The sequence below is a fragment of the Equus quagga genome, chromosome 9, assembly GCF_021613505.1.
Source record: "Equus quagga isolate Etosha38 chromosome 9, UCLA_HA_Equagga_1.0, whole genome shotgun sequence".
Lineage (NCBI taxonomy): Eukaryota > Metazoa > Chordata > Mammalia > Perissodactyla > Equidae > Equus > Equus quagga.
In genome coordinates this window covers 120,915,112-120,939,109 of record NC_060275.1, presented here as the reverse complement: position 1 = coordinate 120,939,109, position 23,998 = coordinate 120,915,112, and the positions used below count along the sequence as shown (strand labels likewise).

Genomic DNA, 23,998 nt, shown 5'->3' with positions numbered 1-23,998 from the left:
GCGGGCGCCTGTGACCGCCGACGCCTGCTCTTGGTCGCCGCCTGCCCCGCGATGGAAGTCGTGCGGGGTTAGCGTCGGTGGGGACGCTGGTCACCTGTCCCGAAGACGCCGGGACACAGACGCAGCCGCTGGTTAGGTTTTCCGCGTGGGTTCCTGCATTTTCTGTCGCAGCAAACGGAGAGGCAGGAGCGCTCTCGCAGTAGTGTTCCTTGGAAAGAGAATGGGACGGCAGGCACAGAAATTAGCTAACAGTCCTTGGCGGGAATCCTCGAGTTTCGCGTTTGTCTGCGAGCACGTGGGATGGGAAGTGACAGACGTGGGGAGAGGACGGGTCTTTCTCGTGCCTTTGAGCAGGTGTGCACAGGACACATGAGTGGAAGTGGCAGTGCCCTAGCTGAGGTCGAGGGGACGCGTGTTTGTGCTCCCTCTCCTTCCCAGACGCTCGCCAGATGTCCCAGCTCCTGGGCGAGGCCCTTGGCGAACCTGGGAGTGAGGCAGGTGTCCCAGCATCTGCGCCCTGTCCCTTGAACCTGAGCAAAGGAGGACCTGTGCTTCTGTCCTCTTGCCTTTCTTTACCAGTCTGTTAAATAGTAGGAAACGGAATTTTGTGTGCTACAGACAGCAGTGATTTTGGGGAGGAATCATAGGATGTGTGCCGGGACTTCAGCTGGGGGTGGTGAGGTGTGTGCTGTCCCTGTGCTTCCATGTCCTCACTGAGGCGGCCTGGCGCAGCTGCCCAGCCCCTGCTCCCCACTTCAGCCTGCCCACATGGCAAAGGGCTGGTGGTGTGCAGGCTCTGGACATGAGAAAGTGGCCCTATCTCAGAAACAGAAGTGTCTTGGAGACTGACACCTGATGTGATAAGTGGTCTGGGGTTCTTATTCAGACATCCTCCATGTGTTCATGTCTTATACCTGTAAACGCCCCTACCCCACTTAAAGGTAACACTTTTTCCGTGTCTGTGTTCTGAAGGTTTGTCTTATTAAGAAATTAAGATATTTCATAATCCTAGTTCAACTTTCAGGTTTACTGGATTCATGATTTCAGGTGCTCTCTTTATAGCTCCCTCATGCACAACTGACTTGGGGGGATGAGTTTTGTATCTGATATTTCCGCCTTCCTAACACATCTTCCCCTCTGTCCCCCTCCCCCCATGCACACAGGATGCCTCTAGTATGACAGGAGTGGAGATTCCACCTGCTTTTTAGCCATGAAGGAGACAGACCGGGAGGCTGTTGCGACAGCGGTCCAAAGGGTTGCTGGGATGCTTCAGCGCCCGGACCAGCTGGACAAAGTGGAGCAGTATCGCAGAAGAGAGGCCCGTAAAAAGGCCTCGGTGGAGGCCAGATTGAAGGTACGAGACCAGAGAGGCCATAGGCACCTGCATCACTCCCATGCAGGACAGAGCTGTTTGTCTTGAGTTTCAGATTCCTGCTTAACATCATCATTGTAATTTTGCTAAATTAGACATTGTGATAATCTAGGAAAGAGGCAGAACAGAGCATTCCCTTTACTTGGCTCATTCCTTCAACGATATATTATCAATCATTAAATCTACAGGGAAGACCACAGGAATATTGAAAATGCCAAAGGAGCAACTGCTTTAAGTACCTGCAAGTGTCTATTTGCTTTCTAAACAATACCAAAAGAACAACAGCTATCCTCATTATTGTAAGCTCTGCTACAGAGTGCCGCCAGAGAGCATTTTGTTTGGATCATTCCAGCACATGCTGTAGCAGGCTGACCATGTCCCAGGCGTTCTCCTGGCCCTGGGGAAGGAAGGAGGAGGAGAACAGACACGTTTATTAAGAGGGTGTGAGACTAAGGCAAGAATGAAAATCCTTCTTTTTCAAGGTATTTTATGATTTGGATTGGTTTTCAACTTAATTCATATGAAGAGGTGAGGTTTTATTAAGATACCCACATTGAGTATAGTTATAAAATGTTGAAACTGTGGCCTGCTGTAGTTGACAGGCAGCAGAACCGTCTTGGGGATTTAAGAGCGTGCCTTTGAGGAGAGTTAATTCTCACACTGATAGGGCAGTGAGGTCACTCTCCCCTTGAAAATGTTATTACCGTCCAGGGAATGGCAGGCTTGGGGAGACAGGATGAGGATGGCTCATTTGTGCAGTGAAATATCCAGAGACCTGTTGGACTGATTTGAAACAGCAGTTTCATATTGAGTTAAAAACAGTTGGGACCTGATGCATTTTAGTTGGAACTTTGATTTGTTCTGGCAACTTGTGGGATTAACTAACAATTATCAGTAGTGATTAAGAAGCCTTGTGTAGTCTGTTAAAATCATTGTGAATTATTTCTGAACCAACCTAAGACTCGGGTGAAAAGTATTCTGGCTTCAATTGTGCTGCCTGGTCTTTCCCTTCTCTTTCCTGTCTACCTACTGCTGCTCCTTCATGCCCTCTCCCTTCTGGCTGTACGGCTTGCTGGATGGCATTGTGTTGGACCCACAGAGTGAGTCTGAATCTGTTATGTACCAGTTCTGCGCTGTGGGGCTGGCTGTCCTTGAGCTGAGACTGGTTCTGGCTGAATGGCAGGAGACCCCTCCCCACTAAAGCTGATGAGCAAGTCCCAACAGTTTTCTCCGCCTAGATAAGGCCTATTAGGAGACTGAGGGAATGCCTGGAAGATTGTGTATGTAGTTTTTCTTAAGATACCATTTAGGGCCAGCCCTAGTGGCCTAGTGTTAGGTTTGGTGTGCTCCGCTTTGGCAGCCTGGGTTTGGTTCCTGGGCATGGACCTACATCACTGGTCTGTCAGTGGCCATGCTGTGGTTGTGGCTCACATACAAAAAGAGGAGGATTAGCACCAGATATTAGCTCAAGGCAAATCTTCCTCAGCAAAAAATGAAAATAATAAAATAAAGATACCATTTCAGGGGTGGCCATGGGACCCAAGGCGTACCCACGGTGATGTCCAGCGTCTTCAGGCTGAGGGGTTGGATAAGGGAGTATTGTGAGGTTTTCTCAACAAAGCTTTAAATGGCGTTGTTGTCCTGTTGTGAGGCAGCAAAGAAAAAGTTACCTTGTGAATCAGTAAAATCCTTGTTGAATTTTATTCCCTTTTCTTTGGGTATTGACTGTTCCCTGCCACGGAAATGTCTCTTTCCTGCACTTGAGCCTCCTGGGGAGGATTTGTTTGTGGCTGTCCCAGCTTTGCTCACCTGCATGGTGTCTCCCCTAGGCCGCAATCCAGTCACAGTTGGATGGGGTGCGCACGGGCCTGAGCCAGCTCCACAATGCACTGAGTGACGTCAAGGACATCCAGCGGTCCCTGGCCGATGTCAGCAAAGACTGGAGGCAGAGCATCAACACCATCGAGAGCCTCAGGGACGTGAAGGATGCAGTTGTGCGACACAGCCAGCTCGCTGCAGCTGTGGAGAATCTCAAGAACATCTTCTCAGGTAGTCAGGCGGGGCTGCTACAAGTGCTCATCCCACGACTTGCACCTGCTTTCCTGGCTCTGTGGGTGACACAGAGGCGGTTCCAGCTTTTGTGCAGTGTGTTTTGTAGGCCTGCCTCTGTAGACAGTAGGTGTGATTCCCATCTGTTCACTTAGTTTCTGTTTTGAACATGGATGGACAGGATCAGTTGAGCAAGTCAGGGCTAGTAGAATGCTTGCATCTGTCTTTGTCAGGACAGATGCCCCAAATGGGTGGATGAACACTGTGTGAGCTTCATGCCCTCAGCTGCAGTGTGGCTGTTAAGTCAGTAGACCGCTGGGACTCTGCGAGGTGCAGAAGAAGAAAGATGCAGGCACCACACGCCTGGAAGGAGCTTTTGGTTTGTGAGAGAAGCAGCCCTGTGGGTGGGACAGAGAGGGAGCAGTTCCCAGCAGGAGAGGTGACAAAGGAGAGCAGCAGTTCCCAGGTGGAGGAAGTGTGCATGGGCCAGGGCAGGGCAGGACAGAGGCAGGGTGGCCAGGGATGAGGCATGCTTTGGAGTCTTAGCCAAGACTGGAACAGGACCTGGTGAGTAAGGGTGCTCCACTGCCTATTCGGAAACAGTGTCAGCCACCACCTGGGCAGGGCTCCCTGTTGTGTTCAGTGCAGCCTCCTCACACTTGGTGCTGTGACAAGAGCTCCTCATCCGCTCCCCCAGAGCCCATCCTTCCTTCATCCCCTCGCCCTGTCGCAGTCACCAGCATCCCAGCAGGAAGCCTTGGGATAGTCTAAGCCCTGCCCTTCCTTTATCCCATGTCTGGTCTCAGTGAGTTCTTTCTGTCCTTCCCCAAATTCTGCTTAACCCCTGAGTGTAGTCTGGCACGTTTCTTCCCATCCGCCCACCGCTGTGAATCCACAGCATGGGTCGCCTTGCTCCTGCCACATCATGTCTAGGTAACCTGTGTCCTGTTCAGCCCCTGTTCCTCTGGACTCCCCTTACACCTGTGTCTTACGGCCGCGATGTTGAGTCCCTGGCAACATTGCTCTGTGCATGCTCATCTTCCTGGGCACTTAGGGCTGTGTCCTCCCATGGATGGCACAGCACTGCCAGCTCCACAGGGGGTGCTCAGGAAGCAGCTCCTCTTGGTAACTGTTGACGGCTTGGAGTTGGAACAAAGTCCCCACGTCAGAACCTCCTTCACGACATTCAGCCATCGCCGTCCTAGTTGCTTTCCCTCCTCTTACAGTTTACTGTTGACTGGCAACATTTCCTTCCAGTCTTGTAAAGCTAACGCCAAATGAAAAAAAGTTACTTTACTGGAAGCAGTTCATCCACAGAAGTTGAAAGTAATTTTCTTTCCCTGGTGGACAAATGAGGCTACCATGTATGCATGTTTTTTGTTAGGAGTAGATTTTTATTGGGAGGGTGTTGTGCCTGTTTGGCTTACTTTGGACTTTTTTCATTGCTTGTGATTCAGTAGTGCTGTGCACATAACATTTTTTTTTCCCTTCACTGTTTTTGTGGTAAAATATACCATATTTTACCAAAATATATATAAAACTTATCATCTTGACCATTTTTAAGTGTACAGTTCTGTGGTATTAAATACGTTCATATTGTTTTGCTACTATCCCCACCATCCATCTCCAGAACTCTTTTCATCTTGTAAAACTGAAACTCTACGTCAATTATATTGCAATAAAACCAAAAGAAAAAAAAAGCCTGAAACTCTGCACCTATTAAATGGTAACTCCCCTCTTCCCCTCCCGCCAGCCCCTTACTAGTTACAGGTCTCTTCAGATTGTCTGTTTCTTCACGATTTAGTCTCGGATGGGTTTTGTGTTGTTAGGAATTTTTTGCTTCATCGAAGTTACCCAGTTTGTGGGTGTATAGTTGTTCATAGTACTCTGTTACAATCCTTTTTATTTCTATAGAATTGGTAGTAATGTCCCCACTTTCATTTCTGATTTTAGTGTTTGAGTCTTCTCTCTTTTTGTTAGTCCATCTAGCTAAAGATTTGTCAATTGTTGATCTTTTCAAAGAACCACCTTTTGGTTTTGTTGCTTTTCTCTATTTTTTTAGTCTCTGTTTCATCTATTTCTGCTCTAATCTTTATTATTTCCTTCTTTTTACTAGCTTTGGGTTTAGCTTATTCTTTTTCTAGTTCCTTAAATTGTGAAGTTAGCTTGTCAATTTGAAATCTTCTTTTTTAATGTCAGCAATTTATAGCTATACACTTCTCCTTAAGCACTGCTTTTCTTGCATCTTGTAAGTTTTGGTATGTCGTATGTTTGTTTTCATTCATATCTAAGTATTTTCTAATTTCCCTTGTGAGTTCTTCTTTGGTCCATTGGTTATTTAGAAGTGTGTTTTTTAATTTCCACAATTTTGAAGTTTTTCCAATTTTCCTTCTGTTACTAATTGTTACCTTCATTGTGGTCAGACAACATACTTTGTGTGATAACTACCTTTTTAAATCTGTTGAGACTTAATCTATGGCATAATATGGTCTATCCCAGAAAACGTCCCATGTGCACTTGAGAAGAATGTGTGTTCTCTCGTTGGGTGGAGTGTTCTGTGTGTGTCTGTTAGATCTAGTTGGCTTATTGTGGTGTTCACACCCTGTTTCCTTACTTATCCTCTGTCTGATTGTTCTATCCGTTATTGTGAGTGGCACATTGAAGTCTCTGAATTATGATGGAACTGTCTATTTTTCTGGTTCTGTTAATTTTGCTTCATATATTTTGATGGTCTGTCCTCAGGTGTGTAAATGTTTATAATTGTTACGTCTTCTTGCTCTGTTGACTCTTATTAACATATAATGTCCTTTTTTGTCTCTTGTAAACTTTTCTGATTTAAAGTCTATTTTGTTTGATATTAGGATAGCTGCTCTGCTGTCCTTTGGTTACTGTTTGCACGGAATATCTTTTCCATCCTTTTATTTTCAGTCTTTGTGTCCTTGGAGCTAAAGTGAGTCTCCTGTAGGCAGCATACAGCTGGATTATGTGTTTTTATCCATTCTGCCAATCTTTGTCTTTGAGTGGGAATTTAATCCACTTACATTTAGAGTAATTACTGTTAATGAGAGACTCAATTCTGTCATTTTCCCATTTGTTTTCTGTACGCCTTAGCAGCTTTTTCATCCTGTCATTTTCTGCATTACTCTCTTCTTTTGTATTTAGTTGATTCTTTTGTAGTGAAACATTTTACTTCCTTTCTCGTTTCCTTTTGTTTGTATTCTATAGATATTTTGTTTGTAGTTCCCACGGGGATTACATTTAACATCCTAAAGTTATTACACTCTAATTTGAATTTATACCACCTTAACTTCAATAACATACAAAACTCTGCTCCTGTACAACTCTGTCCCCACCCCTTTTGGTTGTTGGTGTCACAAAATTATATCTTTATACATTGTGTGTCCAAAATTAGTTCTGTTTTTTTGTTTTTTTTTTAAATTGGCACCTGAGCTAACAATGTTGCCAATCTTTTGGTTTTTTTCCTGCTTTTTCTACCCAAATCCCCCCAGTACGTAGTTGTATATTTTATTTAGTTGTGAGTCCTTCTAGTTATGACATGTGGGATGCTGCTTCAATGTGGCCTGATAAGCAGTGCCATGTCTGTGCCCAGGATCTGAACTGGTGAAACCCTGGGCCCCCAAAGCAGAGTGTGCGAACTTAACCACTCGGCCACAGGGCTGGCCCCAGTTGTTTTTTTTTATGCATTAGTGTTTCAAATTTCTAGAAAACTTAATGTGGAATTATAAAGCAAAGTTACAGTAATGCTAGCTTTGGACTAACAGTTTTTTTATTCTAAATGTATTTGTCTGTTAAATTATGTAGAACAAAAAGTAGAGCTGCAAACCACATTTACAGTAATAGTAGCTTCTGTAATTGCTCATGTATTTACCTTTACTGAGATCTGAATTTCTCTGTATAGCTTGGAGGAACTGTCTGGCATCCTTTCTTTTCACCACAGGACTCCCTTGAGCATTTCTTGCAGGTCATGTCTTGTGGTAACGGACCCTCAGCTTTGGTTTATCTGGGAATGTCTTCATTTCTCCTTCACTTTTGGAGGACAGTTTGCCAGTTATAGGGTTCTTGGTTTACAGTTTTTTCTTTTAACACATTGAATATCCCAGCCCACTGTCTTCTGTCCTCTGAAGTTTATGATGAAAAATCAGCTGATAGTGTATGAGCATCCCTTGTGTGTGAGGAGTTACGTCTCCCTGGGTGCTTTCAGGACTCTCTGTCTGTCTTTGGTGTCTAGCACTTTGATTATAATGTGTCTTACTGAGAATCTCTTTGAGCTTTTCCTACTTGGAATTTATTGTGCTTTCGGATGCTTATATTCATGTCTTTCATCAAATTTAGTAAGTTTTCAACCATTATTCAGATAGTCTCTCTGCCCTTTATCTTTCTTTTCTCCTTCTGGGGTTCCCACAATGTGCATGTTCGTCTGCTTGACAGTGTTCCACAGGTCCGTCAAGCTCTGTTCACTCTTCTTAGTCTTTTTTCTTTCTGTTCTGCAGACTTGATAATTTCCATTGTCCTGTCTTCAAGTTTGCTGATTCTTTCTTCTGCATGCTCAAATCTGCCTTTGAATCCCTGAAGTAAATTTTTCACTTCAGTTATTGTACTTTTCAGCTCCAGAATTTTTGGTTTCTTTTTAGATTTTCATCTCTTCATAGGTATTTCCATTTTGTTCATGTATTGTTTTCTTGACTTTCTCCATGCCTTCCCTTAGTTCTTAAGCATATTTAAAACTTTGACTTTTAAAGTCTTTGTCAAGGAGTTGTGCCATCTGGTCTTTCTCAGGGATGGTTCCTGTTGATGTCCTCCAAATGTTTCTGTATTGCAAATTCTGTACAGCAAATGATGTCCTTCAGTGATGTTTCTTTTATTTTTTATTTTTTCTTTTGACTCTCCATACTTTCCTATATCTTTATATGCCTTGTGACTTTTGTTGAACACTGGACATTTGAATTTAACAGTGTGGTAACTCTGGAACCCAGATTCTCCTCTTCCCCAGTGTGTGCTGATTTTTGTTTATTGTTTTTGTTTTTTAGATTGATGTAGGGTGTCTCTGTGCTAAGGATCAGGCTGGGATATAAACTTCAGGTCTTCTCAGGTCTTTTCTGAGTCTGTGCCTTTCCCTGGGCATGGGCAGTGAGTTTATAAATTCTCCTGTATGTGAGATTGCTTTTGAATGTCTTCCAAAAGGGAAAGAGAGAAAAATGAAAGGGGGAAAAGGCATCGGCCCTTTAAATCCCCTGGAAATCACTCCAGCTGGAGGGAGAGGGGCTCAAAGCAGTGTGGGTGGAGGGTACAGCAATGGCACCTGCCTCTGTATTTGCACCTCTCTAAACAGAAGCAGCAGTCAGCACTTGGAGCACAGATTCGCAATATTTGGAGGACCCTGGCTCCCACAGCCATATGTGGGCTGCTCCAGGAATACATGTTCGGCCTGGCTGGGGCTGAGGGCAGAGCTGGGTCTCTGCTACACTGCCAGGAGCTACAATGGGCCAAAATTCACTACAGTTTGCTGTCCAAGCCTCCCCCTGGAAGTTGCCAGCCTGCAGTAGACGCCTGAGTTTCAGAGTAGTTACTCAGATCTGTCAGTGCAGTATCGTCCTGGTCCCTCCTCCTTCACCATCTTCCCGGAATCCTACACCACCTTTTCTGTGGTTTTTTACAGCACCATCTTCTGTCTTCTTCCCTAGTGCCCGAGATTGTGAGGGAGACCCAGGACCTCATAGAACAAGGGGCGTTCCTGCAGGCCCACCGGAAGCTGATGGATCTAGAGTGCTCCCGGGACGGGCTGATGTACGAGCAGTACCGCATGGACAGCGGGAACACTCGTGACATGACCCTCATCCACAGCTACTTCGGGAGCACACAGGGGCTCTCTGATGAGCTGGCCAAGCAGCTGTGGGTGGTGCTGCAGAGATCGCTGGTCACTGTCCGCCGTGACCCCACCTTGCTGGTCTCAGTTGTCAGGATCATTGAAAGAGAAGAAAAAATAGACAGGCGCATACTTGACCGGAAAAAGCAAACTAGCTTTGTTCCTCCTGGGAGGCCCAAGAATTGGAAGGAGAAGATGTTTGCCATCTTGGACAGAACTGTGACTACTAGAATCGAGGGCACGCAGGCAGACACCAGGGAGTCTGACAAGATGTGGCTCGTCCGCCACCTAGAAATCATAAGGAAGTATGTCCTGGATGACCTCATTGTTGCCAAAAACCTGATGGTTCAGTGTTTTCCTCCCCACTATGAGATTTTCAGAAACCTCCTGAACATGTACCACCAGGCCCTGAGCACACGGATGCAGGAACTTGCATCGGAGGACCTAGAGGCAAATGAGATCGTGAGCCTGTTGACGTGGGTCTTAAACACCTATGCAAGGTAACTCCAGCTTTACGTCTTGGGTTTTCTTTTACATAGAAACTGTGTATGAAAACGTACCAACAGACAGTTTCTCAAGAGCTCCTGAGCCCTTTTGCTCCAGACAGGTGCTGGGCACCCACGGGCATTGTTTTCTGGTTAGTGAAAGTCTCCTTTCCAGGCCATCTGTGGGGGCATCCTTGAGGTCAGGGCCCAGCCTCTGGGTTGTGAATGCTCTTGTGTTGGGTGGTGCCTCTGCCCTTGACGTCCCGTCTGTATTGGGCAGTTAGTTTAGCATTGGGCTCTTCTGTGCTGCTGAGGGCTCACCAGGCACTAACCTGCTTCCTCCCCATTGCACTGTGAGCAGGTGGCTTCACCCTGTTGGACAGGTGAGGACATGTGGGTCCAGGAGGCCCCGTGACCTGTACAATCACTACTGCTGAGGAGACACCACCTTCCCCCTTCTAACTACCCCGGGTTGGGTTTTTTCTCACCAGTATGCTGGAAAATCAGGTGTCCTTTTTGCATTTCAGCCTTGAGGCTTTGTCACTTCACAAAAGGGATGTGTACCACTTCATGCACATATTAGTTTGAGATAGGGTTTGAAAAACAAAGCAATGGTGGGGTATCCTAAAATTCTTTAAGATTAGCTAGCTGAGAGGAAAACATTTTAAATTTGCATGGTTTTGTGAATAGAAAACAGTATTAAGTACTGTATTGGAATTTTTTTTGTTTGTGTTTCGCTTTTTGGTAACTGTTTATAGTAGAGATATGTACATTTCAATACAGAAAACTTAAAGAGAAAGAAATATCTCGTCACCCATAGACAGTGTTGATCATTATGGCTGGCGCTTTGGGAGCCTCGCTGTGCTGGGCCTGGGCCTCCTGTGTGCTGCCCTCACTCAGCCTGTGAGTCAGTGGTTGTCAGGATCACCCATTCTGGGCCTTCCCTGTGCAGGCCTCGACTTGCACGTTGCCCCATGTGGAAGGCACTGTTGTGATCATCTCCATTTGGTGTGTGAGGAAACTGAGGCACAGGAGTAACATGCCCAAGTTCACACAGCCAGGGAGTGGGAAGCAGGATTTGAATCCAGGCACTGGGCCCTCCCCGTGATCTGGCCACCAGACTGTGGGGTGTGCATTTGTATGCCATGCACTGTTTTGTGTCTTGATTTTGTTTTTCAGTCACCACATTGTTAGCATTTTTCTGTCCTTGGGAATTCTTTGACAGCTTCATGTTGCTCATCACGTTCTGTCACACTGGACCTTTCATGGGAGAAGTTGAACTGCTTCAGTACTAGAACATTTTCATGCCGAATTCAGGTTCTTGGGATAAAAAGAATCTACATTAAGTAAATGGTCTTAATGTTTGCAGAGTTTTATGAAGTACTTTTTCACTCAGGAAGACCTTGGATTTCTTATCAATGGTGGACTAACTATTAATATTCAGTGTTGTCATTTTAAACACAGATTTAGGGAATGCAGCATAAGGCATGTGAATTTTCCAAACAATTGAACCTTGGACTTCTAAGAACTCACCATGTACCCAAGTATTACCTGTTTTTTATGAGAACTTTTTGCAAAATGTGGTCCGTACCCCTGCCTTCTTAGGCACAGTGCACTAAGCATGGTGTGACTTCTCCATACTGACTGGTGTGTCACTGTCAGCCTCGTGTTCTCTGCTCTGGTCCTTCTCCTCCCGTGGGGACCAGCAACGTTCCCTCAGCAGCTTGTATTTCTAAACAACAGCATGGGTTTATTATTCCCCTAGTTAATAGAACGTGTCTGTTTAGCACCTCCTGTTTGCTAGCTCTGGTCTTCCCCACAAGGTGCTGTGGATAGATCTCGCCTTCATGGGGCTCCTTTCTTGAGTGGAGCCTCCAGCACCCCATGACATGGGCACGATAGGCCACGGCCGGGATTGAGGTGCCTTAGGTGGCTGCGCAGCCAGCATGCCTCTGCCCCTTGCCCAGCACTCTCCACAAGGCCCCATCTCCCCTCCTTGACCAAGCAGTTAAGGGTGGTTGGGTATTTGTGTGTCAAAAGAAATAGCAACACTTACTTGAGAATTTTCTCTCTGTTTCCCTGGTAATTAGTCTTTCTCGCTCCTGGTTTTCGCTGTAGCACAGAGATGATGGGGAACGTGGAGCTGGCCCCAGAAGTGGATGTCAGTACCCTGGAGCCTTTACTTTCTCCAAACGTGGTCTCTGAGCTACTGGACACGTACATGTCAACTCTCACTGTGAGTAGAGCAGCGTGCAGTCATTGAAATAGGCTGAATCCAGTGTACAGATGGCTCTGTCGGCTCCCTGTGAGTTGGGCTGTAACTGATGCCAGTGGGCAAAAGAAGGCGGGCAAGAAACCCATCCTGGTGTTGGCTTCCTAGGGATGTGCAGGCTCTGTTTCTGGGAAATTGGGTCTTGAAATGTACATTTGCTAGTTAGATATGGAGAATGCCACATCTCTGGCCCTGGATCTGGAGATTGTCTAAGGTGTCCATTCTGCAGAAATGGATACCTCTTCTGGCTGGAGGAATGAGCCTGCCTCTTCCTGGTAGGAACTGTCCTGCTGATGTGCAGTGGCATCTGCCAGCTTCTTGGCACTGAGCCCAGGAGTGGGAGGGTGGCAGTTAGGGGACCAAAAGCTGCCCAGTGGCCCCAGGCAGTCTTAGGGTGAGATGAGGTCAGGGTTTGCTTCCTGGGGCAGTGTTCTAACTGAGGCACTGAGGCCCACGCCAGGAAGCAGGCAGGGGCTCTGTGCTCCCGAGGTGATGGCAGTGGCGCCTGGCCTTTCATGGACAGGCCTAGTGGAGGTGTGTTGGCCTCGGTCTTCCCAGTGCTTCTCACTAGCCTGGCCTGTCCTCCAGCATGATGGTCACCACAAGGTTAAGTCAGTGGAGGCTGGCGGGAGCACCACCCGCCATGGAGGTGGCTCCTGGGACAGCCTCTTTGGCATCCCCTTGTTTGGGAACAGAGATTCCCAGGGCGCTGTATTTGGCTTCCACAGCTGCACCACTGAAGAGAGGCCATTTGGCTTGACTCAGAGGGCCCTGTTCTGTTCTTCCTTTCTCTGTGATGCTCAACTGCCCTTAGTCAAACATCATCGCCTGGCTGCGGAAAGCACTAGAGACAGACAAGAAAGACTGGATGAAAGAGACTGAGCCTGAAGCTGACCAAGAAGGGTACTACCAGACGACGCTCCCCGCCATCGTCTTCCAGGTGCCGTCTGGGGTTCCTGGGTCGTTAATGGGTGTTTAATGGGCTCCGCGGGTTTTACAAAGGAACACAAAGTGCCTCGGTTTGTAGTAAAGATGGAGCCCTGCCTGACCCCTCAGGTCCTCTCTCTCGTCTTCTTGCCAAGTAGTTTTGCCTAAAGTCACTTTGGTTTTCCTAATCTTTTTGGATTTGAACTAAAACATAATTGTGTGTTATTTGTGGTTGATGCTCAAATTGGAGTTTGCTTGTTTAATGTTTCCTGATGTTGTTAATGGCCAAGATTTGTCTTCATAAATGCTGCATAACTGAGTCTAACACGATGGATTTTGGGAAGAGTCCTTTGGACTTTCACGATAATCATGCCTTCTTGCAGTTAATTTACTTTTTAGTACCCAGCCGCCTCCTGGTGTCCTCCTGTTTCCTTCCTCTTTTTTCTTCTGGCCCATTGAATTTTCTTCCTTTGAGTAATGCTGCTGGCAGGAGGGCTGAGTCTTGTCAGAATGTTCGTATAGGACTCTGTCTGGTGACCCAGGGCTTGGCTTCCAGTCGGACAGAAATGAGTGCTGGGGGGTGTCTCTCTGGGTGATGCCATCAGTTAGAGACGGATGGGTCCTCACCCTCTCCTTTATTTTCAAAACTCTGATGTTCATAACAAGGACCTGGGGTGAGCTCTGCCTGCTGGCTGTGCTCCAAGTCCGGCTCCTCTCGGCAGCAGAGTGTATCCACTTCTTAAGAACTCCACATCACAAGTCACAGCCCAGCCCTGCACCCGTGTGACCCAAGCCACACCACCCTCCAGGGCCCAGTCTCCCTGTCGCTCAGGGAGAGTCCATATTGCCCCGGTTTTGGAGACGAGCCCATGGCAGGACATTAGGGAATGGATCGCTTGGTTTTTTTATCCAATGAGAAAGGCATTTGTTTGTTTAACTAACTTTGTTATTTTTCAAGTGGTTTCATTTTTTTCTTTGAATTTGGGCTATCCTAACTACCAGTTAGCAAATGGGGTTTATATAATGAGAAACCTGAACTTTTGTGAGTTTATAGCAAAATTCATAAGTTCTCCAATTTTTAGATGTTTGAACAGAATCTTCAAGTTGCTGCTCAGATAAGTGAAGATTTGAAAACAAAGGTACTAGTTTTGTGTCTTCAGCAAATGAATTCTTTCTTAAGTAGGTACGTATTTCTGCCCGTGTCCTCTTTTAGAAAGTATGTGTTTTTAAAAATTAAAAGCAAAAATTTGTTGATCTTAAAATGCCTGATATTAAAAAAGAACTTAAGCCTGGATTTGCTGTGGTCACCTTTGATGTTGATATTGAGAAATGCAGGCCTTTTCTCCTTATCTTCCTTTGATTGGTTACACCATCCCCTGAAACCCTAGATGAGACCTGCCGCCGAGTCCTCCACAGCGTGGCTGGCACTGCACAGCACTGGAGTTAGAGCTTCTCCTTTGGGCATCTGTCCTTCCTGTTGTCTGAATGTCCTGGGGGCCGGAGGAGGACAGCGCCAGGCACAGTGGTCACTCCACATTCCCACCACTGTGGGAGAGCACCTGGCGGAGCTGACCCTTGACAGGGGGGCTTGGAGACCTTGTCTTCAGGATGCCTGACTCCCTTTGAATTGTTCCTGAAGAAGATTTTCAGACCTGTAGAGAATGGCTTAAAAAAACCATTTACCCGTCAGTCGACCAGATTCAAAAGCTGTTCCTTTAAAGCCGGCTACCCTACCCCCTCTGCTGAAGTTCTTGGAAGTGGATCCCAGGCATTGTGGCATTTCACGCCTACATGCTCTGCCCCAACTGCAGTGCCGTCAGCCCACACAGACATTAGCATTCATTCCATGGGACCCTCTGACCCCAAGTTTGTATTGGGTTTTCCTGGTGGTCTCACATCTGCCTTGCTGTAGTTATGTATTCAGATGGGTTAGCAGGAGGTCTGGATCGCATATGGTCCTTTGAGGTCTTGGGTCTCTGGACAGTGGAGCAGGCCCTGCCACCTCCAAGCCACTGGCCATGGAGACACACAGATCCTCCTCCAGCCTGTCCTCAGACTGTTGTCTGCCCATGAAGCACAAGTTGGCTCTAAAGGCTTGTGGGATTACTCTTTGTGTATTTATTGTTTTGGAAAAACTTTGCTTAGGTAGTGTGTGCACACCACACTGCAGCACGTCAGGAGATGCAAGTCCCTCTGTCCTGCTTTTGCGGCTCAGGTGCTGACAGCTGCACCTGTCACTTGGGTTGCCCCTTGGCTATCTGACGAGGAGTCATGGCTGAGTTAATCCTTTCGTTAGAGGAAATGAGGTGAAAATCTTAGGTAAAGAGGAAGTTTTCCCCATCAACCTCAGCTCTTTGATCACCTGACCCATACTTTGGACAGAAAAGTGGAGTAAATGCTTAATTATTTCCCTTTAATTGCCAATTTTCACTTTGCCCTGTTCTTAAGATCTATTAAAAATATACACAACACATCATACTAGTCTTCCAGTCCTGTGTATGTCTGAGAGTCCTCATAATAAGTTCAAAAATAAAGTATGTAGCCATCTCATTTGTTTGTTTTCTTAATGTCTAAAGAGTCTAATTTATTTTTCATTTGATTTCTTCAGGGAAAGATTTGATAGTGTTCTCAACACTATTGTATGAGTTTCTAGGCGAATTGAATGTCGGATACAATAAGAATACTTTTCCAAGTACAATGAAATATTTCAGAATTATTTATATAATCAGAATACTGAACGATATTTTAAAGCCTAATGTAAAGTTAATTTTTAATCCATTTAAAATGATCAACTCCTCTGTTCTATTAGTATAGATCTTCCAAAAGAATTTCATTTTTAGAGACTCATCTCGTTAGATGTCAGTGATACAGAATTCATTAGGCATGAGGTCAGTGTGGTGTTTGGAACCCTCTAGGTTATCCTTAACGCTGCTCTTGATGTGGGCTGTGTGTCTGCAGATACAAAGAGGAAGCTCAGCTGTATAAGGAAGAGCACCTGAAGAACCGGCAGCACCCTCACTGCTACGTGCAGTACATGGTCGCCATCATCAACAACTGCCAGACCTTCAAGTGAGTGGTCCTTACGGAAAGTGGAGCTCAGCAACGAAAGAAAGATGGGGTGAGGACACTCAGCCACTTCACTGAGCCTTCATCATTTCCTTGCAGAGAATCCATAGTAAGTTTAAAAAGGAAGTATTTAAAAAGTGAAATGGAAGAAAGTATATCTCTGAGCCAGCCAAGTATGGATGGGATTCTGGACACCATTGCAAAGGAGGGCTGCGGCAGCCTGCTGGAGGAGGTCTTCCTGGACCTGGAGGTGAGCCAGCTCTTTCCTCCTCTCATTTTCTAGACTGAAAACAGTTGTATTCCACCCTCCAGCACACATACTGAACTATATACCGTGTGAGCCGTAACGTCACATTTGTCTCCAGTCACAGTTAAAGTGCTACCGCTTTCCTGTGACGTGGTGGCTTTGTGTGACGTGGGCCTAGAGTTTGAGTCTTTCTGATGCACAATTAAATAGGGACTCCCAGTAAATATTAAAGAGACTAAACTACTTAGTGGATTACAAAATAGAAACAAGTATATAGAAAGAGGACTGATTATATTCATGAGCAAATTCTTGATACTAAAACCAAATTGAGAACATGTACACGTGCACACACATCTCATAGGCCCGTCTCAGTTTTGAATAAAGATACAAAACAAAGTCATTAACTAAATGCATTTAACATTGTATCAAAGGTATAACACACCATGAACAAGTAACGTTTATTTCAGAAATACAAAGATGATTCAGCATTATATAAATATATTAGCAGAAAGCAGGTACATTTGAAAAATGAAACTCTGATTGTCTCAGGCCCTGCTGGGAAGGAGGTCCTGGGAGGGTTGGTGGGGTTATCTAATGACATCTGTGACTTCCTCAGAAACAGGCTAGAAAACAAATGTGTGCATTTGAAATTATTCCAAAATATTCGAAAAGACAGTATAATAGAAAAGTAGGCAAAGGGCATGAATAAGCATTTCACAGAAAAAGGATTACAGATATCCTAAATATGAAACAAAATGCTCCATCTCGCTCATCTTCTTCAAAGGAAAACAAATTAAATATTATTTGTTGCTTAGCAGGATGGCAAGGATTAAAAGCGTTGGTTCCACCCAGCGTTGCTGAGGGCCTGAGGAGAGGCCCTCCCTCATACACTGCAGAACCAGGCCAGTGTTCAGAGGGCAGTCAGGAGACAGTTGTCAGGGTTTTCCTTTGCATAGTTTTTGACCCAGCAATTCACTTTTAGGAATTTCATCTGCAGAAATATATACATTCACTGCAGCATTCTTTATGATTGCAAAATGTGAAAAATTTTAAATGTCCATCAGAATTGGGTGACTAAATTACAGTGTGTCCATATAATATATGTAGTCATTAAAGGTAAAATGTGCATGCACAGATGCCTGCGTATCTAACACAAGTTCATCACAGAAATTGCATGTAGTATAAATCCCATATAGTTAAAGTAGGAATTTGCAGATTACGTACAGTAGAGTTTTTACATGATCGTCTGTTGCTGTCGTAGTCAGAATATTAGTCAGACATAACAAGCTGGGCTCTGCAGCTCCTCTCTCCCGATGCCCCTGACTTGGGGACGGTGTCCAGGTGGTGCTTTCTGTGGTCTGTGCTTTTCAGCAACATCTTGGTGAGCTGATGACAAAGAAGTGGCTCTCAGGGTCAAACGCTGTGGACATCATCTGTGTCACTGTGGAAGACTATTTCAACGACTTTGCCAAGATTAAGAAGCCATATAAAAAGGTAAGCATCTGGGGCCTGGTCGTGTGGTGTGAGCTCACCTGCGTGCTGGAGCCCATCTGGAGTCTTGTGTAGAATTCAGTGTCGAGTTCGTTCTTCTGTGAGTGGAAGTTCTTGGGTGGTTTTGTTAACCCAAGGCAGGTAGGAGACATCGTGTCTAAAGATAAGATAGAGGTGGAGGTGATGCGGCTTCTGAGTGAAGATTGAGCGTACTCATCCAACTTTACTGCCTCCCAACACCCTGCTAAACCCATATGGCTGCAGACCTGGAAGCCTGCTGGTGGTGGGGACCCCTCAAAGGGCTGGTAGGGCCAGTGGCCATGGCTCCAATGAGAGGGCAGGGGAGAAATGGTGGTTCTCTCTCCAGATCTCCACCTAGGGCATACTATGGGCTGCGGGCCTTTCTCTACTCCGGTAGAGGCCCCTGAGAACCCCGGAGCCCCACTGCAAATGGGAGAACGAAGGGACCACGTGCACAGAGCCCTGTGTCACTCCGCAGTCTGAGTCTTCTCAAGTCTTATCATAAAATGCGGCCATCTCCTCTTGGAGGGCCTGGGCGTCTTTCCTCTGGTGTATTCTCAGCACCTGATACAGTTTTTGCTGTCCTTGCTCTTGAAAGTATTACTTTTTCAAATCAGGCTTTCTAACTGTTTCTGATTTATAGAAATGTAAGTGGTTTTGATAGATTGACCTCACATCCAGACACTTTGTAGAGCTTTCTGATTGTTCCTAGGATTTGTCTCCAGATCCTTCCAGGTCTCTGTGTAGACGCTGGTTCCGTGGTGAACAATGACACTGTGTGTTTTCCTTTCTGGCCCTGATGCTTCTTCTGTCTCATTTTCTGCACTGGCTAGGACACCAGCACAGTGGGCATCCTGTCTAATTCCTAGTTTTAAAGGAAATTCTTCTAATTCTGCCATTAAATGTGATACTTTTGGCCACCCTAGACTGCAGTCAAAGGAGCTGGGGTATTTGGTATTTGGGGACAAATTCCAAAAAAAAGTGACAGTTGCAGATCCATCTAACTAATTTGTCCCTTCACAACTGTCAGGAAGCCTCTGGTTAGAGTTCAGTGAGGCCAGCTCTGGCCAACTTTGAATTTCTTGTTGTTTGCACAGTTTTGAGTGACACCTTTAATTAAACATTTTGTTTAATTTAATTGTGTCTGACAAGCCTGTATGTGAATGCCTCAGACCAGGGGCTTGTTGTCTCAGCCCGGTCTCGGTGGCTCATCTCTGGTGTAGTTGGGAGCTCATGTGCCTAAAGTGAGAGCTGGGCACCGTCAGAGCAGCATACATCCCTTAGACCCACCCTCGGCTGCAGCTCCATGTGCCTGCTGGGTGCCATCTTACTTTGTCTTGTTTAGGGCCGTTGGGGGTCCCCCCTCACTTTGGTGCAGAGAGTGGAGCCTCCTGGCCTCGCCAAGTAGACGCAGCTTCTTTTGTTTGGTCTTTGGACTTTGATGTGGGATGATTGCCTGGTGCCCATCTCCCACGGAGGGTGGGCTCTGGCAGGAGCCGAGGTTTCCCTGTGTCCTCACGTGTGGAGAAAATCATGGCCTTCTGTGAAACTTCCCCATGTGTATGGACTTGGGGTTTCTCTTTCCTCTGAAGCTCCTGTCACACCATCTCCAGAGACTGGAAGTTGAATAGCCTTCTGTGAATGAGACACAATGTGTGCACTTCACACTTCAGTCCTCGGCCTGTCAGTCTGTGAGGGCCGGGTCCCCAGTTCCCCCTTGAACCCACAGTCCACCCTTAGGGTGAAATGCTCAGCGACGCACACAGGTTGGGGCAGAGCGAGGAGAAGTGGACATGAATCACCCAGAGGGGGCTGTGAGCCACTGGTGGGAGTCTCAGGAAAGCAGGTGCCACAGAAGCCTTTGTGCAGTGACGTCTGCTCCACCAACAATGTGTCAGACGAGACTGCAAGCAGACGTCCCGTTTGGGGAGTCTCTTCTGTTTGCTTCCTAGATTGGAATGTAGGCAGCTATGGTGCAGTCAGTTCCATCAGGTCCCCCCGCACACCTTCTGGCTGGTGCGTTGCCCATGCTGCAGGCGTGTCTCTGACAGCTTTCCTTTCACCATTTACTCTGTGGGAAGATAGTGACTACTGCTGTGACTTTCTAAATAAAATTCATAATGAAAATGCTTGTTTAGCTTAATATGTTTACTTCAAAATCCTGCCATTTGGGCCAGCCCTGGTGGCCTAGTGGTTAAGTCCAACAAGCTCTGTTTCAGTGGCCCGGGTTCAGTTCCCAGATGTGGACTTAACACCACTCATCTGTCAGTGACCATGCTGTGGCAGCAGCTCACATACAAGAAGAGGAAGATTGGCAGTGGATGTTAGCTCAGGGCGAATCTTCCTCAGCAAAAACAAAACAAAACAAAAAACAGAAAAATAAATAAATTAAAACAAAATCCTGGGGCCAGCCTGGTGGTGTAGTGGTTAAGTTCGCACACTCCACTTCGGCAGCCCTGGGTTCATGGGTGCAGACCTACACACCACTCATCAAGCCATGCTGTGGTGGCATCCCACATAAAAATCAATAGAGGAAGATTGGCGCAGATGTTAGGGACAATCTTCCTCACCAAAAAATTTTTTTAAAGAAACACCCTGCAATTGGTATTAATGAGAAATGGGAGGAACGTGCTCTACCGTCTTCATGGGTTGACCTAGATTTACATTAAAGCCTTCATGTCTGCCAGAACTGACCGCTTGTTTGCTCCTCCAGAGGATGACGGCCGAGGCACACCGGCGTGTGGTGGTGGAGTACCTGCGGGCCATCATGCAGAAGCGCATCTCATTCCGGAGCGCCGAGGAGCGCAAGGAGGGTGCTGAGAGGATGGTCCGGGAGGCTGAGCAGCTCCGCTTCCTGTTCCGGAAGCTGGCCTCTGTGAGTGCTGCTGCCCTTGCGCCATCTCAGAGTTAGCTGTGATTCACAAGGGCTACTCTGTGCTTATTTTTCAGCTTACACCCCCAGGACTTTTTAGGGCAGTTGATCAGAATCAGTCACTTCAGGGACCAAGTAATGGTTGATTCTCGTTTTTTTGTAAATAGGAGGATCTCTGTGCAGATCTTTCTGACCTTGTGGCTGGGGGCATGTGTGCTCAGGGTGATAGCTTCTGGTGATGGTGTGTAGCCAGACCTGATGCTCATGGATCCCTGTCCCTCATGAGAGTGCTGAGGCTCATCCTCAGATGCTGATTGACTTCAAATAGGGTGCTCCCCACCCAGGCTCTCCCCACTCCATCTCGATGCTGAGTGCTCATGCAGAACGGCCCCACTGTGGGAATGAATCTTGAGGTGTTGATGTGGAAGGAAGGAGCTGGGCTTGCCAGCTACGTGCCCTTGGCAGAGAGAGAGCTCAACAGAGAGCAGTGTGCATGCTGCCCATCACCACTGCACCCTGTCTCCTAGGGATTTGGTGAAGACGCAGACGGGTACTGTGACACTATCATAGCAATTGCAGAAGTTATCAAGCTGACAGACCCTTCTCTGCTCTACCTGGAAGTCTCGACTCTGGTCAGCAAATACCCAGACCTCAGGTAACTGTGTTCTGCTTCAGCTAGAATCTGTGGAGCAGCAGCAAAGTCATTCCTGAGGTCACCGGGAGTGGGAGAGTCCTGGGCTTTAGGCATGAGCCCCATAGGGGTGACGGTGCGGCGGGTCCAGGCCCTTGTGAGAACGAGTTGTGCAGATGACAACCACAAGCAGACTGGGCTTCTGAGAACAGTGTCGGATGCGCCACATCCTGTGTGCCCTCCTGCCAGGCTGCAGTTCACATACCTCCTCAGTGTCGGAGTGCGGGGGCGGGGGGCATCACCATGCTCGATGCGCTGGGTGGGAAGGTGGCAGAGCAGAGTGGTTTTAGGGAGCTTGTCTTGTGCTGTGTTTGTAGTGGGATCAAAGAAGGGAGCCTACATGCCACACTCAGCCAGGACACCCTCTCTCCTGTGTGAGAGAAGGGCCTGCCCACCTTGCTTGCTCCAGGCCCCCACCAACCTTCGTGAACACACCCAGGATGCCTGGCAGCTCCTCTTTGTGCTGTTGCTCTGGGCCTGCATGAAATGGGAAGAGCCGGCGGTCCTGTTTGCCCTCTACAGCCCTCCCACTCTAGTTAGGCAGTCTGATAAACACATATTTAGAAAAGCAACGTTTAAAAACTTTGCAATTGTAGATTGAAAAAAAAGAAGACAGTAAGATGAAAACTCAGGCTTCTCTCCCTCTGGCATGACAAGGGAGACTTGCCTTTTATCCACAGCCGTTGATGCCCGTTTTGGGACCTTCAGTATTGGCCATGGGGGTGAGCGGCTGTGGGTATATCCCTGACGTACCCCTGACGTCTCTCACCCCGTCCTGCAGGGATGACCACATCGGTGCACTGTTGGCTGTGCGAGGGGACGCCAGCCGGGACATGAAGCAGACCATCATCGAGTCACTGGAGCAGGGCCCAACGCAGGTGAATCCCAACTACGTGCCCATCTTCAAGGAGATCGTGGTTCCCAGTCTGAACGTAGCGAAGCTCCTCAAGTAGCCTGTTGGTTTCCAGCCTGTGTGTGTCTCTGCCCTCATCGTCCCACCCTGGAAACGTAGGGCAGCGGAGTGACTCATGGACCCATGAGAGACGACTTGGTTCCATGTACCTGCCTCACAGTGCCGAGTGCACTGTTTCTTGAAGAACCAGCACTCTGCTGGCCTGGGTCTTCTGGCTTCCTCGTTCCATCCTCTTGAGGCAGGGTTCTGGTGCAAAATGCCTTGTGGTAGTTGTCTTCACTCCCCTCTGGGCCTTCCCTCACTTCTGCAAAGTGTAAACACTTCTGAAACTCTGCTGCTTAATAAAAGAGTCTAAACGTCTGCAGGGAGATGAAAACTTCCCAGTTTGAGGATTTTCTTACTAGTGATGATCTTACGATGCCCAGAAACTGCTTGGTTGTCAGATAGATTATTTAAAGGTTGCTCCTCGGCTTGGGCCTGGGGCCTGTGTCCAGTGGCTCAGCGTGCAGCCCCCTCTGCTGATGTCCCTTGTCTTGCGCTGCGGGCTCTTATATGCTGGGCCCCCGCCCTGTCACCCTACTGCTGGGGTTCAGCTGGGGTCCCTCAGGCAGGCTGCTCCACACCCTCCCAGGAAGCAGACCCGAGAGCAGACGGTGTAGCAGGTAAGTCGTCACTGGTGGAGGGCGATGCCGAGAGCATCAGGTCTGGGAGAAGCATGTGTGAGCGTGAACCTTTATCTGCTGCATGTTTCAGGCTCTGAGTTGTGCTTCCTCCTGACACACGGCCCCGGCAGCGCCCTGTCTTGTTCAGTCATCTCTCCGTGGCATCTTCCTTCAAAGGCAGCCTCATTTTGCACATTAGTCTTCAATTTTACAGATTAATTAAAAAGTTGCACAGTGAATGAACCCTTGAGCCCCTGTATGTGCGTCCTGACCCTCCTCGTGCCGCTGCCGCAGTGGACGGGATTCTGAGCCAGGCCGGGGCTCTGCTTTAGCCTCGGGGCTGACTAAACGGGGATGGAGGTGTGGCCTGCTCCCCCATCGGCAGGTTTCCTCCATCCTTGTTTCAGGGTCCCCAGGGACTGGCTGGTTTGGTTGCGGGACGGCAGCCTCTCTCCCCTGCGGGACATGTCGTGCGTGCAGTGCTGGGCCACTCTGAACTTTGTGTGGAGTCCTCGTGGGCACAGGCTTGATTTCCTCTCAAGACACCTTCGAGATGGCAAAGTGGATATTGTGTTTTTATTTCATCCTCACAAGATGTGAAAAATTCACAAGTAGTACTTTTTCTTGAAAAACTCAAATCCTAAGTGAAATTAAGTAACTAAAAATTAGATGCAGTTCTTGTATTACTGGCTCAGAAAAGAGGTAATCTTTTAAGACGTCTAGCTAATGTGCTGTCTCTCAGTGCACATATTAATCCAGCTCCCCACTTAGTGATGCACCTTAAACCATGCCTAGCATGTAGTAAGTGCTCAGTGGATATTTTTTGAATCAATGAAATTAATCTTAATCATTAATTATCGCCTCTTATCATAATAAAAATACGTTTATTTTTCCACTGGCTGAGAGAATTTTCACTCCAAGTTGCTTCTGGAATAAATATCCAGGGTGAATATTCAGATAATAACAACAGACTGCAGTGGTGACTGTTGTCCTTCCATTGTTCCTGCTCTGATTATGTGATGGTCACTGATCACGCCCACTTTGGG

At 47.1% G+C, this 23,998-nt stretch overlaps 1 protein-coding gene across 5 annotated transcripts in view; it reads left to right on the top strand.

Moving 5' to 3' along the window:
- The window catches only part of EXOC3 (exocyst complex component 3), a 28,472-nt gene extending 5,806 nt beyond the window's left edge, over positions 1-22,666 (top strand). For 2 of the 5 annotated variants that reach the window (XM_046671584.1, XM_046671582.1), the window contains exons 2-13: positions 1,164-1,354; positions 3,202-3,421; positions 9,124-9,805; positions 11,909-12,026; positions 12,877-13,002; positions 14,072-14,172; positions 15,948-16,058; positions 16,155-16,305; positions 17,674-17,796; positions 20,528-20,689; positions 21,214-21,341; positions 22,159-22,666. In XM_046671584.1, the coding sequence (XP_046527540.1) occupies positions 1,211-1,354; positions 3,202-3,421; positions 9,124-9,805; positions 11,909-12,026; positions 12,877-13,002; positions 14,072-14,172; positions 15,948-16,058; positions 16,155-16,305; positions 17,674-17,796; positions 20,528-20,689; positions 21,214-21,341; positions 22,159-22,330 (2,238 nt within the window). In that variant the 5' untranslated portion in view covers positions 1,164-1,210 and the 3' untranslated portion in view covers positions 22,331-22,666. Of the gene's footprint in view, positions 1-13; positions 132-208; positions 355-472; positions 495-1,163; positions 1,355-3,201; positions 3,422-9,123; positions 9,806-11,908; positions 12,027-12,876; positions 13,003-14,071; positions 14,173-15,947; positions 16,059-16,154; positions 16,306-17,673; positions 17,797-20,527; positions 20,690-21,213; positions 21,342-22,158 lie in introns of those variants that run through there. The other 3 variants (XM_046671585.1, XM_046671583.1, XM_046671586.1) reach the window with 3 other exon arrangements.
- The last annotated feature ends 1,332 nt before the right edge of the window (positions 22,667-23,998 follow it).